Raw genomic sequence first — 18,377 nt, forward strand, 5'->3', positions numbered from 1 at the left:
CTCTCTCTCTCTTTCTCTCTGTGTGTGTGCATGTTGTCTCCTTTCCTCTATATGTGTGTGTGTGCTTTCTGCTCCCAGCCCCTCTGCGGAAAGCAAAGTTTGTGGAGAGCCCTCGCATTCCACAATCAGAGCTTGGCTCCCCTACACACACCTCCACCACTGCCAGGAATCCAGACCTGGACACATACCGCCCTGGTAAGTTTTTTGGCCAGCTCATCCCTCATTTGGTCGTTTCTGCATGTTGGTTCCTGTCAGTGAATGCAGTGGAGAGGAAGAGAAATGGGGGAGTTATTCTGCCTGCTGCTTGCTAAGGTCATTAATGGAATAGCTGCCGGTGCCCACAGTGTCCATCCTCATCTCCTCCTCCCTCTCTGTCGCTCTAATCCTCCCTCACTCTGCTCTGCTGCTCGGGACGCGGGGCTTGTTTAGGTGCCGACGCTGTTTTTCTGTTAACTTCACAGTCGGCGGCTGCTCGGTAATCCTGCGGACGGTCCAGATTTCCCTCTCCCCCCTCCCTGACTAGCCCGTCCCCCCCTCTCGTCTCTCCCCTCCTCTCCTCGTGCCGTGCGGTGAAGCGGGTCACCCGAGGATACCGAGCTCTGCTGAGATTTTGCTTCTAGTATATCTGCTTTCTCATCTCGCCTCTCCTCTTCCTGTCGCCACTGAGAAGCGCAGCGTTCGCTTCCTGACCTGTCGCGTCGGCTCGACCTCTGGGCGGCTGCGAGGACTTTCTGGGATGATGCTGCGACATGATGAAGACACGAGAGGAGTAGTGATGATGGGAGGTCTTGGGGCTTAAGTGTTGTAACTTAGGGAGGAAAAAATGGTCGACAGAGTGCTGCCAGCCTTCTCCGTGTGCCAGCCCCTGCTGCTGGGTCTCTGCTCAATGGGAGCTCTAAGTAGGTAATCTGTTTATGGAAATAGAAAACACCTTTTATAGCATTTCTCATAAGTCTATACTGCCTTACCAAGCCTTACTGCAGTAACTACATTTTTGGTTGAAATTGAGTTGAAACTAAATATGAACTCCTTGATGTCTGTTTTATATTGTGACAAAGTTTTAGATTTCAATTTTGCTTTATTTCAGAGAAATACATTTACAAAAATTGCAGTAACTACAAAATCCAACTCAAAACCAAAGCAGACGGCAGTAACTTCACTTGGACTGTGATACAGTGCAGCCTTGAATTTCTTCATTGTGTTGAATAGTGAAGACAAAAATAATAGAAATTATAGGTTTATTCAACAGGGGAATTATTATCTAGATAGTGATTAAGTAATGTGAGATAAAATTATATGAAGACTGAAATATAGCATTACTTTATAATATTAAGTCTAAAATACACAAATCTTTAAAAAAGAGTTGTTAAACACTTTTAAATACACAAAATCAATTTGAGAATGTTTCTTCACTTAAAAAACAGAATATAAAAGCTGAAAGAAGACAACAACATTGTAGTTACTGTATTACTATTAGAACCTTTTACAGCCATGCAAAACCAGAGTGCAGTAACTACATTTTTGGAGTCAAAGGTGAAATAAACCGTTATGATTTTTGAGCATAAAAATGACATCATCAATACATGTAGAAATAAGTGTCATATCACTTACCTACCTATAACCCATTTGGTTGGTCAAACATTAAAAACATAAAAAAAACTTTAAAGCAGTTTTTCCCAGTTTTACCCTTTGAATAGTTACTGCAGTTAGGCTTTGTAGGGCAGTACAGTGTGTAGTAGCCGAGGATTCACCCTTTAGTTCTGGCACCTGCTTCCTGTTGAGTCTCCTGGCTTTATTTTGCATCAGTCCTGTGAAATAGACTGTGGAAGAACCTATCAGTTGTGATGAGCTGCTAAGAGCTGCGGCAGATGTGACATTTCGGGGTTGAAATGCTAATCTGTGGCGCCATTGAGGCAGCAAAACAGTTGATTACAACCCAGAGTCCTCTCAGTCTTTCTGTGCAGAACTTGAGCTGCAGAGGAGAACTGGGAGGGATGAGATCAGTTTTTCTGGGATTGATTGAGGACTCTCACCTCCCAGGTGGACAGATGGACATCTTAGCTCCCTGGCAGGGCGGCAGCAGGGCACTGACTTAAACATCTGATCTCCTGCCAGTCAGCACTCTGCTGCTGACTTGGGCTGCCAGGGGAGTCAGGTATCAGCTGATTTTTATGGCCTGCAAAGAAATTTGTGGTCTCATAAATGAATATATTGTGAGATGGCTTGTAAGGTTGAGTAAAAGCTTCTTTAATGATGATACAGTAGCTTCAGACTGGGTGTGGCTGCAGCAGATAACATCCTGTCACGGTGCACTTTCACAATATCTGGATGAAGTTGACATTTAGTCGTCCCTCTTTGCTGTCAAAATAATGCCAGTGTTATTTTAAATGTATTGTCAATATTTGGATTATTTAAAAGAGGAAAAGATCTTTGGGGAAATATCAGAAATGTCAGCGTGTGAGTGTGAGTGACGGCTGCTGGCAGGCTGAGCCCCAGCAGGGGAGCAAGAGACAGAAAACAGACACGTGCTGCAGCTTCAGAGCCACAGACAGACAGACAGACAGACAGACAGACAGACAGACAGACAGACAGGCTTTATAAGGAGACAGTGGTTCAGGGGATTAAGAACAACATTAGCATCTAAACAGAGCAAAGTGACATTTGCAGGGATGTTTACATGCTTTTTGTTTGGCAGTTCTCCGTCGACATAAAGAGAAGAACTGTGGGGACATCATCATCAACTAGAACCTGTCTGGTGTCTGATATGAGACTTTTTAGACTCGTACTGATGCCGATTTTACCAATATGGCGGCCAATAGTGAGTTTTGAGCTGGGATTAAAATAGAGCTGTTTTATGTGGATTTTACACAATTTTTTTGCACGTATATGGCTCAATGAGCTGCTTTCTTAAACATATAACTTTGTTAAAAATATAAAATATCTAATATTTGCTAATTAAATGATAACTGAAAAAGTAATAATAATAATAATAATAGTAATAATAAATAAATTACTAAATAAACTAATAATTAGTACTAAATGTTCAGTATAAGATAAGATAAGATAAGATAAGATAAGATAACATAAGATAAGATTGAACTTTTATTAATCCCTAAGGAAATTCTGGTTCCAGATTGCTCAAAAGTTACAAAAACAATTACAAAAACAAAAGCAATAAAGTATAATATAAGAAAAACAATGAACAAAATAGGTAACAATAACAATATATATTATTAAAATAAATATAAGAATATGAAAGTGTCAAAGGAGTAAAGTGGGTAGAGTGCAGATGAAATGGCAATTGCTAAATAAATAAAATAAATATCTTACACAATATCTAAGTGACATAAAGCATCATCGTCTGCATTATATGTTACGCAAAAAAACTTGTTTAATTCAATTTATTTTATTTGTGCATATCGTACAACATATACGTTTTTGATAGGCCAATATCGGCAAATAATATTAGTCAATCAATATATAATTCTGGCTCTAAACGAAACCAAAAATATAAAAAATAAACAAAAAAAACCTTTTGATTTACAGAGCAGTGTGCTGTTGCAGATGGAAAAACATTTGACTTATTTTCATGGATTTGAGGAGCTTATATTCATCACCGCATACTAATATAAACATAGTATTTAAATAAAATGCAGGGATGCTCCGATTGTGTTATTCTGGGCTGATAAACTGATGATGTATAACCTTGTTTGTACTAGAAAGAAGGGAGGGAAAAACATTTTTTTAAAGGTATGTTTTGACAGTTTAGCCACAACAGATAAACATCGGCTGCATTGATTTTCATCAATGTTTGGATGATATATCCCTAATAAAATGTATTTAAAAAAAACTCAAAATACCATAAATACATGATAATAAGTCAACACTAAAGCTGTACATCTACAAAGTAAAATAAACTAAAAATGTGTCAAACCACCAATAATAAGAAAGAAAACTGAAAATACTGAATATGCCTTAAAGGTCAAAGGATTCAAGAGTGGAGACAAGAATCTTTTCACAGATAAAATAACAAGATAACTTTTGGTTATTCTCGAAAAATAAGATGTCTGGTGAATCAAAGTGCTTCATCACATTGATACAAAAATCAACTAAATGACCATAAAACACGTCCTGCAGCAGCCCAGGGTGGTTGAAGGGAGTTTCTGCAGCATAAACATAGTAAAACGTGTGACGATGTTCTCACTCTGTGTGTATATATTCTGCATATCATCTCATCGCCCACTGCTCACCCACAGTCCTGGCGTGCTTTCATGTATAAAACCTCCAAATGTTGTTGCGTAGATAAGATCACCTCTGTGCACACGAGGAATGTGAAATTCACTCCTCTGATCTCTTGATTAGCTTTCCAGTCGCTGCTCTCTGGATGTGTTTGCCTCTGCATACCTATCTCTGCTTGTACGCTCAAATTTATTCATGTTTTTTTTTACCTAGGTGTGAATCTACCTTGTTTTCATTTCCTCTCACTGTCAGCAGTGATTCTGCACATTCATTTGCACCTTTCAATCAATGTGTGTTGCCTCTTCTCGCTGAAGGGGAGACACTGCAGGTAGATAGCACCATTAAACTCCCCAGTTTGTTATTCGCACTTAGAGAATTTATTTTTTTTACATTTGCAAGTTTTCTAAAATGTTATGTTTAGACATTCAAATGAGGTGTTACTCATTAAATATGCGCTCATATGCATATACTTCCAGGACATAAATCTGAGCATTGCATGAAGCAAATTTCAAAGTTAGTATTTTATCTTGTTGATGTATTAGAGTCAAAGTTTCTAACAGAAGGAAATCTCCTTTTATCATTTCATAAAATAGAAAATACTGATAAAAGTCAAACATTTTCGTCATGTTTCTAGGAACAAAATGTTCTATAAATCAGCATATGAATGATATTATAGACCAACCCCTCTGTAAAAACCTTCAGAATACAGTAAGGAATAAAACATATACATTAGAAATAAAAGGTTAGATTTATTTCTCAGAGCATGAGAAACAACTCATTTTGAGAAAACGGCCTTTAAAGATTTCACAAGTCGTGTTTCCATCAACAAATTTCTCTGAGCATTTTGAAGAGAAAAAGCTTGATTGAAATTCAAGAAAACTTTTGAAAATGCGCATAAAAGTTTTTATGGTCGCTTGAGGTGCTTTTTGTCCAAAGTTGTCCGATTAACAACCTCTTTTTGTTGTTTTCTCTCTTCTTCTCCTGTTTACTGACGGATTAGCCTACAGCAACACATTACACTGCCACCCGCTGACCAAAGTATGTTACTGCAGCTTTGTTTATTTGCTCACTAATTCACATTTTTCTTTTATGCGACATTTAAAGATTTCAACTGTGATGGAATCACGGCCATATATCCTTAATGGAAATAACTATTTGAAAACAAAATATTGAGTCTAACTGATAATATGCAGTTTTGTTGTGGTTTGATGAAATAGGAGAACAAGCGGAGAGGTGGTCGTTCATGCATCTTATATGGTCAGAGTGTCAATATGTTACTCAAGTGGTCAGAAGTGACACAAGTCTTGTTCCTCAAATACACAGATACCTAGGTCTAAGTTTATGCTGAGCTGCGCAGAGTTAGTAAGATATTATGCATCCTAGCACTAATTCATTGCAACAACAGTATAGAATGTGCAAAGCACATGATAATGTGCAGGAGAGTGGGAGCTTTCGAGGTTCAGACTACGCTTGTGTTACGACACGATGCAATTGAACACTAACTTTTAGTGAATTTAGGAGAAACCTACAGGTGCAAGTGGATCAAATATAGTAAAATATACACATAAATGTTTGTTTTGGGTGTTTTCTTTCCACTATTCTGAAAGAAGACATGAGCAAAATAGCCCAAAACCTCCAAATTGACCAGAGCATGAAATGTGTTTTGCCTGTAGTGTCTCGCCTTCAAAACATGCTTAGCTTCCTCTCGGTGTCCTGTTTGCTCTCTGCTGGGCTCGCCCTGCAGAAAGTGAGAGTTAAAGAGCCCGGGACAGGTAGAGGTGAAGTAATGTGCTCCCCTACCTGCAGCCCGGGGCCTATTAATACCTTCTCCTGTCCGCTCCGGTCCCCCCGCCTGCTGCACACATGCTTCTCCCCGCCCGCTCTCGGTGCGTGAGGGGCAGATCTGTGGACGGCCGGGGAGAAACAGATGCGCTCGCACAGAAACACATAGCTGTGCGCAAAGATAGTTGCCATGGCAACCATCTGTCTCCTTCTTCGCAGCTCAGGAATCCAATGGAGAGGAGTGTGCGTGTTTAGGTTATGTGTGTGGCTGTGTGTGTGTGTGTGTTGAGGGGGGTGTAGAAAAAAAGAAAGCCTTTTTTTTCTTCTTCATATTCTAATTTTATCATTAAGGATCTCGTGGTGTCACCGTGAAGAGAAAGAAAGCGCCTGAAGTTCCTCTTTAGGCGGCTGTTGTGATCTCACTGCTGTCACATTTGTTGTAGCTTTGAAGAGATCGAGGTGTGTGTGTGTGTGTGTGTTTAGTAAGAGGAAGAACAGTGTGTGATTGTCATAATCTGTATTTTAAGAACATACATTATGATAATATATGCTTCCCCTTTGATAGTAGCTCATTAGTATTGGTGTCAGTTATAGGACGGTATAAAAACAGATGTACGTGACGTCAATGAGACACAAGCTGTGATATTATTCTTTATGTTTCCGCATAAAGCATATATGGATCTTAGCCATATGTATGTACGCTTTTGTTCACATGACAGTATTATTTATACAGAATATAGGCTTTATATTAGAGCGCAACTGATGATATTATCGCCCTATCAAAGTCATATAGGTATTGGTGTTTATCCTGTCTGATATGTGCTTTTATTAACTTTTTAACACATTACATAATGCAGAAAATGTTCCTTGGTTAGATTTAGAAATGGTGTTAGCTGTTAATTAATGCATTGTTTGTATAATGCATATTAATAGTTTTATGTTATGTATGAGAGAGTACCCGTCTAGGTACATTTGCAGGAAAATTGCCACCAATAATAAGAAAGAAAACCATAAGTGAAATACTAAATATGCATTAAAGTGGCAAAAGAATTCAAGAGTGGAGACAAGAATCTTTTCATAGATAAAATAACAAGATGTATCAAAGTTCTTCACCACATTGATGCAAAAATCCAATAAATGAGCCAGCATATAAACTGTGATAATAAGTATCTTTATTTCTCATTTTTATTAGCAGTATTATCAATAGGCGTGTGTGTTATTTATACAGAATATAAGCTATATATCATAATTTATTTGAGAAGAGAGAAGGAGAAGGAGAAACCAAACAATTCTTGGTAAAATCAAACATTCATAACTAAGCTTTTCAAAAGTATCCATTCTTTTTTTAATGCCCACTAACAATACAAAACAATACAATGTCTGTTTGATAGTATTGAACGCACCAAAGCTGTAAAAAAAGATCTGTAATCATATTTTCAACCCAAGGCTGCAAAGATGAAACATGTATTTACCAGCACTGTTTATTATTTATAATTATCTTTCAGTGTGTGCCCACAAGTTATTTTCTTTTTTTCTTCTTGCATGATTGGAATGATTGAGCTGTGAGGCAAAACAAGCTCCAACAATAAATACATGTAAACAGGACGAACAACTTTTTAAAACTAATTAATCAATTAAAAGTTTGCTCTGATTAATTTCAATGTATTGCTTTTTTTTCTTCCTAAGACTGAAGCTTGTAATACTGGATATTTGTCTGTAAAGTGAAGACTTGTTGGCCCCATAGAATTTTTACACAGATATGTGGTGAGAGGTCAAGGGACCTTAATCAAGTGGTCAGTGGCAACACAAGTCTTGTTCCTGAAATAGACATTACTTTACGCTGAGCTTATGAATACATGCTGTGCAGGATTGCTAAGAATAGATCCAAACACTAATTCATTGCAACAACAATAAAGAACATGCAAAACATATAATACTGTGCAGGAGTGGGAGCTTTCCAGGTTCAGACACGCTCTGGGTACAACACGCTGCAAAAGAACACTAACTTTAAGTAAGTATAGCAGAAACCTACAGGCGCAAATGGATCAAATAAAGAAAGTTATTTTCTTTTCCCCGTGGTATCAAAAGAGGTATCAAGTATGTCATTTTTTTTTTTTTTCAACTAGTATTGCATGATTGAGCTCTGAGGCTGGCAGTCAAAATGTATTGTTTTTTTTCTTCCTAAGACTGAAGCTTGTAATAATGGATATCTGTCAGTTGAGTCGTGTTCGGTACTCATAGAACCCATTTTTACACAGATATGTGGTGAGAGGTCAAGAGACCTCTTTGAAAATGGCAATGCCTATTTTTCTTGCCTGAAATTTCCCCCTAAATCTGGAACGTTTGAGCCAAATCCTAACGAGGTATCATGACATCCTGTCTTCTAGTTTTGTATAATATCCCCATTGTGACAATCATGTCACGCATTCAGGTGCTGGCTTCTTTCTTTGGTCTAATTCAGGCGCTGACTGTACTGTAGTGTTTTTCTGGGTGTGTGTGAGTTTAAGGACACAACAGGATTGCCTATGTTTAGCTCCAGGGAGGTATTGTGGTTCTCCCGAGTCCAGATTAGAGATTTTGCTCCCACATCAAAAGCAGCACAGTCTGCTCGCCTCTGCACATGCAGGGCCGAGCAACAGCTGGCTGCGACAGAAGAGTCGATGTAAGAAGCTAAAAAAAAAAGGAGGAACGAACAGAAAACAGGAACTTAACGGATACAGTACACACAGACAGAGGTAAACAAAGAGATGAGTGAAAAAGGACAAAGAGTCAGAGAGAAGAGAGGCAGACTGAGCCCCCGTCTGATCACAGTCACAGCCACAAACCCCCCAGGAGCAGTTGACTAATCAGTGCTAATGTATTCACTGCTTGCTACTACCAGTCTGTCAACCGGGAGCCTTCACTGCATCTGTGTCCAGACACACAACACATGCACAACACATATACAGACGTATGTAATGCAATGTTTGGAGAAAAGGTGGAACCTTGTCTAACGCTGCTGTTTAGATGGTGACCCTGTGTTTGCAAGGGAAAATGCAGAAACATTAGCTGGTTTCCATCAACAAATTTCTCTGCACATTTGCAAGATATGCATGAGAAAAGCTTGATGGAAACACCAAAATACGATAAAACTTTCTGGGGAAAAAAGGGAGTAAAAGTTTTTACGCTCCCTTGAGGTGTTTTTTGTCTTTTTCTAAAAAATAGTTAATGCTCTGAAAAGGAGATGGAAACACTTTTTCTGACATAGCAAGCATAATTCTCATGACTGATCAGCTGTTTCCTCTGACATGAAAGAACAATTAGAAGTTGAATCTAACTCCTGAAGACTTCTCTCCATTCTCTCTCTTTTTGTTGTTGTTTTCTCTCTTCCTCTTCTTCTCCTGTTTACTGACGGGTTAGCCAACAGCAACACATTACACTGCCACCTGCTGACTAAAGTACGTTACTGCAGCTTTGTTTATTTGCTCTAAACCAGCTGATGGAAACTCACTAATTCACATTTTCTTTAATGCAACATTTAAAATTTTGCTTCAAGATTCACTTAAACATTAGTAACGACTAGTGACCTGCAAGTCTGACTGCAGTCTAGATATATAATAAGGAGTACGATAAGGAGTTGGTGTGATGCTAAATTTGTGTTAGCGTGTTGGACGTTTCTCGATTCTCTTCCCTACAACGGTAGAGTGACAGCTCCACACCGTCCTCACCGTATACATATAAGTGTCTCTCCGTCGCTGGGATGCTCAACTCAATGGCAGGAGGCCAGTTAATAAATATACAATAATAGTTATCAAGTGAAATAAATATACATCAAAATACACATAATGTATCTTTCCTTGAAATTCTTTATTTTTAAATTAACTTGAGAAGTTATTAAATGAATTAATTAAACTAACAAAGCTTATAAAACAGAAAAACCTGATATTTTACTGCAGGTCAGGTGTATTTTTTTAATTAACAAGCTCTATTTTTATGCTTTTTTTTAATGCAACCTTGCACTTTATTCATATTAAGATTTCCAAGAGAAATTCCCAGCTTGAGTGAATGTATTTTTATTAAGAATTTTAACCCTGATTTAAAAATGGTGACATTGTGTAAAACATAAATAAGAACAGAATGCATCAAATTCAACCTTTTTCTTGAGGGACCCACATTTTTACTATTGTAAACTTTGGCGACTGCATTTATTTTTAAACTTTTCTATTGTGATTTTTCTATTTAAATAAATTAATGAACATTTAATGTAGCCCTTATTTAGTTGTTTTTGTCCCACTGATTAATTAAATGCTGACTCATATATTTAACACATTAGATTTGTTACATCCCTTAAAATGAAGAGGGCTTTGCGACCCCCCATGGATCTTTGGCGCCCCCCATGGGGGGTCAGGCCCCCAGGTTGGGAATCACTGACTTAGGGTATATATTAGAAGTTTGACTGTCCTGTATTTATACAGTTGTCATTTGAATATACAACCATGATTCCGAAAAGACGTATAAAAACAGAATATATAGACAAAATATGTAAAGCTCAAAGTGGGAAACTAAACATTTCCACTAATTCTGAATTTGATTTATTCTGTTTTGTTTACGATTTATACAGCATGCAAACTTTCTTTAGAATTGTTGTATGTGAAATAATTTCAGGAAATTGTATCATCCTGTTTATACGGACGTTTTACATCCGTAGTTTTTTTAATCACAAGTGAAGAAAAAGGTTGACGACACCTGATCCTGGGCCAGATTTGTCCCGTGGGCTAATCGCTGCAGGGGGTCAGAAGTAAATGTTTGCTGAAGTCGTGCTTGTTGTTTGTTTGTTTGTTCTAAATGCCTGATGCTCTCAGGTGCATATTGTCGTCCTTTCTGGCTGCTTCTATTTCAGGAGTATTATTGGAGAAATTTACTATATTTCCTTAGGAATAATTCCCACTGACATAATTGAAACCTCCATATTGACGTCCTTCCTCTCAGAAGGGTCAAATCCATCTATTTCCATCTTCTCCTTCATGGCATCCATCTCCTCCTCTGGGATCCCTCAGGGATCCAGTGACCTTGGAGGCCCTGGTGGATGTATCCAGCTCCATATAAACTGAACCAGCTGCATTACTGAGCCGCCATATCCGTCTCATCGAGGCTCACACCTAATTAGCCGTTTTGGCCCCTAATGTTTGCTCTGATTACCTCGTTATTGTGGGTTTTTATTGAGGCTCAGCAACAAATCGTGCTTCAAAGGTGTGTTTTTTCTCCCCTCCCCTCCCTTCTGAAGGTGCCAGTCTTTCTTTACTGGCTCAGAGAGACTCGGAGTCAATCTAATGAGGATCCTGACAGGGCTGCCTGTCCGTCCACGAGCCAATGGAGAGGGGAGCCCGGGCTCTTAGATTGTCTGTCTGTCTGTGAGTCTTTGAGCAGACGAGTGAGAGGCCACAGGCTTTAGACGAGCTGTCTGTCAGAGCTGGGACTGTCTAATGGTCGTCAGGCAGGACTCGCTGTGAGCTACCTGCCCGTCTGGTCCGACCAGCCCTGCAGGAAAACGACTGAGGGGAACAAACTGGCTCCGCCGCTCCTCCTCACTGTTTATTTAAACACCTTGCTGCTGTCACGTGCTGCTGCCTTCTGTGTCATTAATATCTCGGCCAATTCTCACGCTTTTATACATCCGCTTACAGCTGTTTATCCAGCCACTGCACTGTAAGGCTCGCTGGTGAAGTGAATTCTTTTAAGTCACTTCTTAAAACACATTTTTACAGACATGATGTTGGTCTTTTTAACTTGTGTGGTATTTTTTCTTCTTCATTGTTGGTTTCTTATTTTTGCACGTTTTATTCATGCTTGTTTTGTCAAAGCACTTTGTGAACTCTGTTTTCAAAGGTGCTATATAAATAAAGGTATTATTATTATTATTATTGTAAAACCCATTATTTTAGTTATTAAAACTAATGTTTCCTTTTCAATGCAACAAAGACTTGTGCAAAAAGTAAATATTGAGTCAAATAGCAAGATTAATTTGAGTTAACTCCATTGTCTTTGTTGTCTTGACATGAAATTATTTCGCAGCATGGACACTCAAATATTTAAGTTGAAACACCGAGTTGGGTTTTACAGTGTAGTCCCTCTTTTCTTTTTTTCATAATTAGTGAAAGCTTCAGCTCCCAGAATGACACTCCAGTAAATAAAATGAAATTGATATCTCAGGCTCCTCCAGGGCTCGATAGCCAGGTGTTATTAAAAAACATGACACCACGACGAGCTTGTTATGGGTGGAGGGTAACCAGGCAACAGGACAGCAAGATGAGGTCATTCAGGGTTTTATTTTTTTTTACTCAGGTCCTGTTGCAAAGTTAAACCCTCTGTGTGTGTGTGTGTGTGTGTGTGTGTGTATGTGTGTGTGTGTGTGTGTGTGTGTGTGTGTGTGTGTGTGTGTGTGTGTGTGTGTGTTTTGATCATCTGATGATCACGCAGCCTGGTGTTGTCTTTTCTCTGCTAGAGCTGTGTAAACAGGATAGAGAGGTGGATACACACCCACTGTGTCTTGAAAAGTCACACACAGCGCTCTCTATCTCCCTCCCCCTCCCTCTCTCTCTCTCTCTCTCTCTTTCTCTCACACACACAGACACACACACACAGACACAGACACAGACACACTCACAGGCAGGTGAAGGGCGTATCTCATTACGTCACGCGAGCTGCAGTGGTGATGAGTGGTGCGGAAGGAAGGAGCTGTCGTCAGTGTGCAAGCGAGTCATTGTTGGAAGTTTTTTTTGTGTGCGAGCGGCTCAAAAAGGATAGTTTTTTGTGTGGCTGAAAGGGATTTTATGTAAGAAGACACAGCGAGCAGTGGCTGAAAAATGTCCACATGTGGAGGAATGTGGCGGTAATGCGGAGCTCTGAGCCGCGGGGGAGCTCAGTGAGGGTTCTCAGAGAGAGCGCAGGTGCTGTGTGTCCTGTATCCGGGTCTGCTGCTGCTGCTGCTGCTGCTGTGGTTTATGCAAAGCCAGAATCTCTGTGTGTTTCCAGGTAAAACGGTGGCGGACGTGAGGTCTTTTTAAAACAAACAAGTTCCTGTTCTGTTCTGTTCCTACCACTGACTGACACTCATTTCTCTCCTCTCTTTCTCTTCCTCTTCACCTCCACCGTCTCTCTCTGTGCCTCTGCAGGGGAGTCAAGCCAGGAGCTGGGCCCCCCTCCGTCGGTGGATGAGGCAGCCAACACATTGATGACGCGCCTGGGTTTCCTTCTGGGAGACAAAGTGAGCGAGGGGCCAGCCGGCACCCAGTACAGCATGGAGGAACCCGAGGCGAGACAGGTAACCCTCCCACTAATCTACTCTCTTTTATCTGCTTTCAGGACTCATTTTTGTCTGAGTCACTCAGAACCTGCAGCCACTAAAACACGACATCACCTCCCAAAGTTATCTGAGAAACATCAGTTTTATTCACTGAAGATGGAGCTAAAATTAATAAGGAATTATGGTAAATCATACTCAAGTTGGTGTCGGTTTATGAATTATAAGAAATCTTGAATGAACTTTAAGAAGAAGTTAAAAAAAACATTTTTTTACCTCTATGACCGCGAATTAAGGCCATCGCAGGTTAAATAATAATAATAATAATACATTATAATAATAGGAATAATGTTAATAAAAATAATAAATAAATAATAATATATCTGATATAATACTCATAATTATAAAGATCCAGGGAAGGGGGAGCTATTCCAGGAAAAAAAAAAAAAAAAAATTTGCCATCAAGTAAGACCATTGCAGGTTAAATAATAATAATAATAATAATAATAATAATAATAATAATAATAATAACAACAACAACACTAATAATAATAAAAAAAATAATATATCTAATATCATAAATATAAAAATAAAGAGCCAGGAGAAATATTCCTGGAAAAATAAAAAAATTATAAACATCTAATTAATTGTGAGGAATTTCCTTCTGACTGATATTTAACTTCAACAGCTCTTGAATTTAAGTGAATTAAGCTAAAGTAAGGTGTGTAACGTTACTGTCTGACATCCTGAAACACCATCAGTAATCAAACTGCGGCGATTTTTACAACAAGATTTTATTCAATCATGAAGTCTTTAACTGTTTCCTGCTCGGGTAATATTTCACTTGTAACTTTATGAGAAAAAAAGTTTGATATTCTTTGATATTAAAGTGGTAAATTTACTACAAAAAAAAGAAAAAAATAGCGGTGCAACATGGCTGCATTGGATGACTTCATCACATTATTTTTAGCTACAAACGTCTTTTCTCAAGGAGATTCTTATTTTTTTGTCCGACTGTGCATTCAGATCTCATGATGTCACCAGATGCACACACTGTTTGAGTCAATAGAAAGGAGACCTTGTCTGGAGTTATTCAGATAAACAATTGGCGCCAAAAAACCTGCTTTAGTGTAGTTTTTATCATGCTCTTGTTGCCCTAATCTAATTGTCTCATTGTGAATGTGATTCTGACACATTTCTATCGTGAGAGATCATGCGTTGGAACTCGAACAAACACGCAGCCGCCTGATTCGATCTGTTTTGACATTTATCTTCATAATATCCGTGTTTACACTCCGGCTTGACAGATCTTTGGATGTCAGGGTAGCCAGATCAAAAGACGTCTCTCTAAATTGCCCTCAGACTCCGAAAGAGTCAGAATTTATCAGCTCCAATCCATCGAGCACGAGACGTCTAATTAGATTTTTATACAACAAATACTCTTAAGTATTTCTTTCCCGGCGAGCTTTAAACTTTGCTCATTGAAAGCAAGTTTCCCGACTTGACATGCAGCAGGTTGGAGGTTTCTCTGCTGCACCGTAACCTTTCAATTTGTGATCTTGGCAGTTGTGCAACAAACAGCTCCTGGCACAACAGGGCCTGTTTTTAGCTCTGCAGCAGATGCCCTGCTTTCTCTGCCTAAACACTGATTTGACAGGTGTGAGTTTTACAAACTGAGGAGAGAAAACCGAGAGAGGAGAAATGAGGGAGTAGAGAGAAGATGTGAACCTGTTGCTGCAGCGTTAGCTTTGGGTTTGCACTAACGCAGTGTGGAGAAGCGATTAGACTGATGGACTGCCTGTGCTTGATGTGAGCGCTGCTGTAGCAGTGGGGGTGTATAAATTGAGAGAGGTTTATTCAAGCGGCTCTTTTTAGAGACGTGACTCACACTAGCACCCCACTGCATCGTGCACACAGCACAAAACTTATCATTATTTCACATATCTGCCCCAAATACTGCTCGTCAGATCACAGTTTGTTTGATTCATTAACCACCGAAAAATGACAAAGATTGCCTCCAGTCACCGTCTATTAGCAGATTAGAGAGTGGGCTTTTGTTGTAATTTTTCTAATTTGCTTGGGATTTGTTGGCTTTCAATGGAGGGATCACATTACAGTGAGATCCACACGTGTAATCTGAATATTTGCATAACTCACCACTGATGCTGAGAGTCTGAAACAGAGAATACATGCAGGTTTTTTAAAAGCTGCTAAAACAGGTGATAGATTGCTCTCCTACAGCCAGCCTTCTTTCTTACATATACGAGTTGTGAAATCATTATGATTATGCTCTTAAATAATAATGAGTGACTCCTGGAAAAAGACTTTTTATTCCGACTGATATTTAACTTTAACAGCTCTTAAATTGAAGTGAAATAAGCTAAAGTAAGATGTGTAATATTACCGTCTGACATCCTGAAACACGATCAGTCAACAAACTGAGGCGATTTTTTACAACAAGATTTCATTAAACCATTAAGTCTCATTAAGTCTTTAATTACTTCCTGCTCGGGCAATATTCAGGGATTTCACTTGGAACTTTATGAGAAAAAAGTTAGATATTCTCTGAGATTAAAGCGATAAATTTACAAGAAAAAAAAGAAAAAAATGCGGTGGAACATGTCTACAGTGGATGATTTTATGTATTTTTTATTTATATAATACATTTTTAGTAATTTTTAAGTTATTCCAAACACTCTGAGGAACAATTTATTAGATGTTTATCATTTTTGTTTTTCCTGGAATATTTCCCCCTTCCCTGGCTCTTTATTATTATTAATATTATTATTATTATTATTAATATTATTTAACCTACAATGGCCTTACTTCGCAGTCATAGAGGAAAAAACATTTTTCTAACTTCTTCTAAAAGATAATTCATGATTTCCAATAACTCATAAACCGACACCAACTCGAATATGATTTACCATAATTCATTATTAATTTCAGCTCCATCTTCAGTGAATAACCGTGCTGTTTCTCAGATAACTTTGCGAGGTGACGTCGTGTCTTCGTGGCTGCAGGTTGAGACTCGTGCGGGCTGTGATGCTGTGTGTGATGGTTCTCTGCAGACAGAAGCCAGATGTTTGTGGGTGTCTGAAGGTTTTTTTGTCCAGTGAGAAAGAAGCTTTAATGTTTCTCAACACAACCAAGTTAGTAATCTGTTTTCTACTGTAGTTAATTAACAGTGAAGCCAGGCAGCACATACAAACCTGCTTAAAACCAGCAGAGAGCACGAGGTGACGCTTTACTTTGCCTTTTTCTGTAAAACACCGATCTGCCATCTCCTGTTTGACACGGGTGAGTTCCTACAATAGCCAGCGTGTCTCTGCTGCTCGCCGCTGACGGAACAAGGTGACCTTAACTCGCAGAGAGTGCGGCTAATTGCCTTTCATACTCTCGTGCTGGAGCTTCCTGAATAGAGGCGACGCTGCGAGTTCAATCCAATCCTCGTGCGACGTTTAAGGTCAGGCCTGCGCACGGTGAGGTTCACCAGCCTGCAGACAGCAATGCAGGGCTGCTGTTTGTGTTTGTTTTGGGGTTAAGCTCCTGTAAACATGACTTGAGTGCCTCAATCAGTCACACACAAACACACAAACACACTCAGCAGAGGCGAGAGGCAGCGTGCCGCTCCGGACAGTTTACAGATGTCAGTTTATCATTCAACAGAAGTAGTCTTCAGCACTACATCAAGATCATAATGGACGGATTGTGTTGTTTCAGAGAGGTTCATTATCTCAGTTTGTTTGTTTGTCAGCAACTTAACAGAAAAATGACTGGCTCGGTTTTTATGAAACTTTGTGGCAGGGTGCAGCACGAGTGGAAGAAGAGCACATTAAAGTTTGAAGTTGTTTTAATCACATATGAGGATTGTTTCACACTTCTGCTAACATTGCATGACAGGGTATTTGTGTTGCATTCATGCTGAGTTGGAATTATTGGAAAAATGAAATCCTGACTGGGAAAATTTTCATGAACAAGAAGGTTCACGTTGGGAGATAGAGCAGGCTCTGGCTGAGGTCGCTTCTCTGTATGGAAGTATTTTGTGGTTTCTGCAGGGCATAGTGGGCTCTTATAATATCCTGGAGGTCCTGGTATCATATGAAACTAGAAGATCTAAGGAATCTATAGGCACCATGTGTCAGGATATCATGTCGGGAAGTTGTCGAAATAACGCTGCAAGTTCGGCTTTTTTTCTATTTCATTCAGAAACATTAAGAGCAGTGAAGCTTGTCGTTTGTGGAAGTTTGATAAAATGCTGCAGTTGTTGTCGTCCATACATGTTTGATGTCAGTTCAGTTCAGTTTGACTGAATATTTTGTTGGTCAGTCTGTGGGTTTGACTCTCAAGTTGGAGAAATAAAAAGACTGAAGTGAGATGAATACACTGAGAATTTTCTCTGATTGGACAAAACAATTGTTTATTGAATTTATTTCGTGACACAAAATAGTTAAACAGTTAAATTACAATATATTGTATCAATACTCACCATATCTCAAAATGCTTAAAAACACAATATCGTATCATGAGTCAAGTTTCGGGATAAAATCATCGTATCGTGGGGCTGATACGATGATTCACACCTGCAACCTTAACCTTGTAAAGGAGCTGTGCATCACTTTCAGAACATTAATGAAGCAGGAAACAACTTTCTGCTATGTAAAGATTTAGTGGAGTCCTGACCAAAGTTACACTTTGTGTTTATTTTAATCCAGTTAGGGTTAGATGTTTGAGGCAAAGCTTATAACTGTAAGGCCACAATCCATATATATAAAACGTAATTTAAAAATCAACACATTACATTTCAGCATAGACATAACTAGGGTTGCACAATTCTATTATTAACTGGAATTAATGGGAATTAATGCGAATATACAGGGAATGTACAAAATTGAAGGTTGGCACATAACAGGGAACTCAAAGGTAGTTGAGAAATATGATGAGTAATGTTTAACTCATCATTCATGTTTTTGTTGTTCAGTGAAAGAATTGATTTCTCAATAAAATATTTAAAACTTGATAAAGTTCTTCTTACAAATAAATCTGTTGAAATGTCATGTTTTTATTTTTATTTTGA

General features: G+C 38.8%; 1 protein-coding gene across 5 annotated transcripts in view; it reads left to right on the plus strand.

The window, feature by feature from the left end:
• tanc2b (tetratricopeptide repeat, ankyrin repeat and coiled-coil containing 2b) overlaps positions 1–18,377 on the plus strand; it is a 218,633-nt gene that overhangs the window by 138,799 nt on the left and 61,457 nt on the right. For 3 of the 5 annotated variants that reach the window (XM_059325075.1, XM_059325072.1, XM_059325073.1), the window contains 2 exons: positions 79–195; positions 13,173–13,321. In XM_059325075.1, the coding sequence (XP_059181058.1) occupies positions 79–195; positions 13,173–13,321 (266 nt within the window). The remainder of the gene's footprint in view (positions 1–78; positions 196–13,172; positions 13,322–18,377) is intronic. The other 2 variants (XM_059325074.1, XM_059325076.1) reach the window with 1 other exon arrangement.

This window comes from Centropristis striata, chromosome 21 (genome assembly GCF_030273125.1).
Source record: "Centropristis striata isolate RG_2023a ecotype Rhode Island chromosome 21, C.striata_1.0, whole genome shotgun sequence".
In the NCBI taxonomy this organism is placed as follows: Eukaryota; Metazoa; Chordata; class Actinopteri; order Perciformes; family Serranidae; genus Centropristis; species Centropristis striata.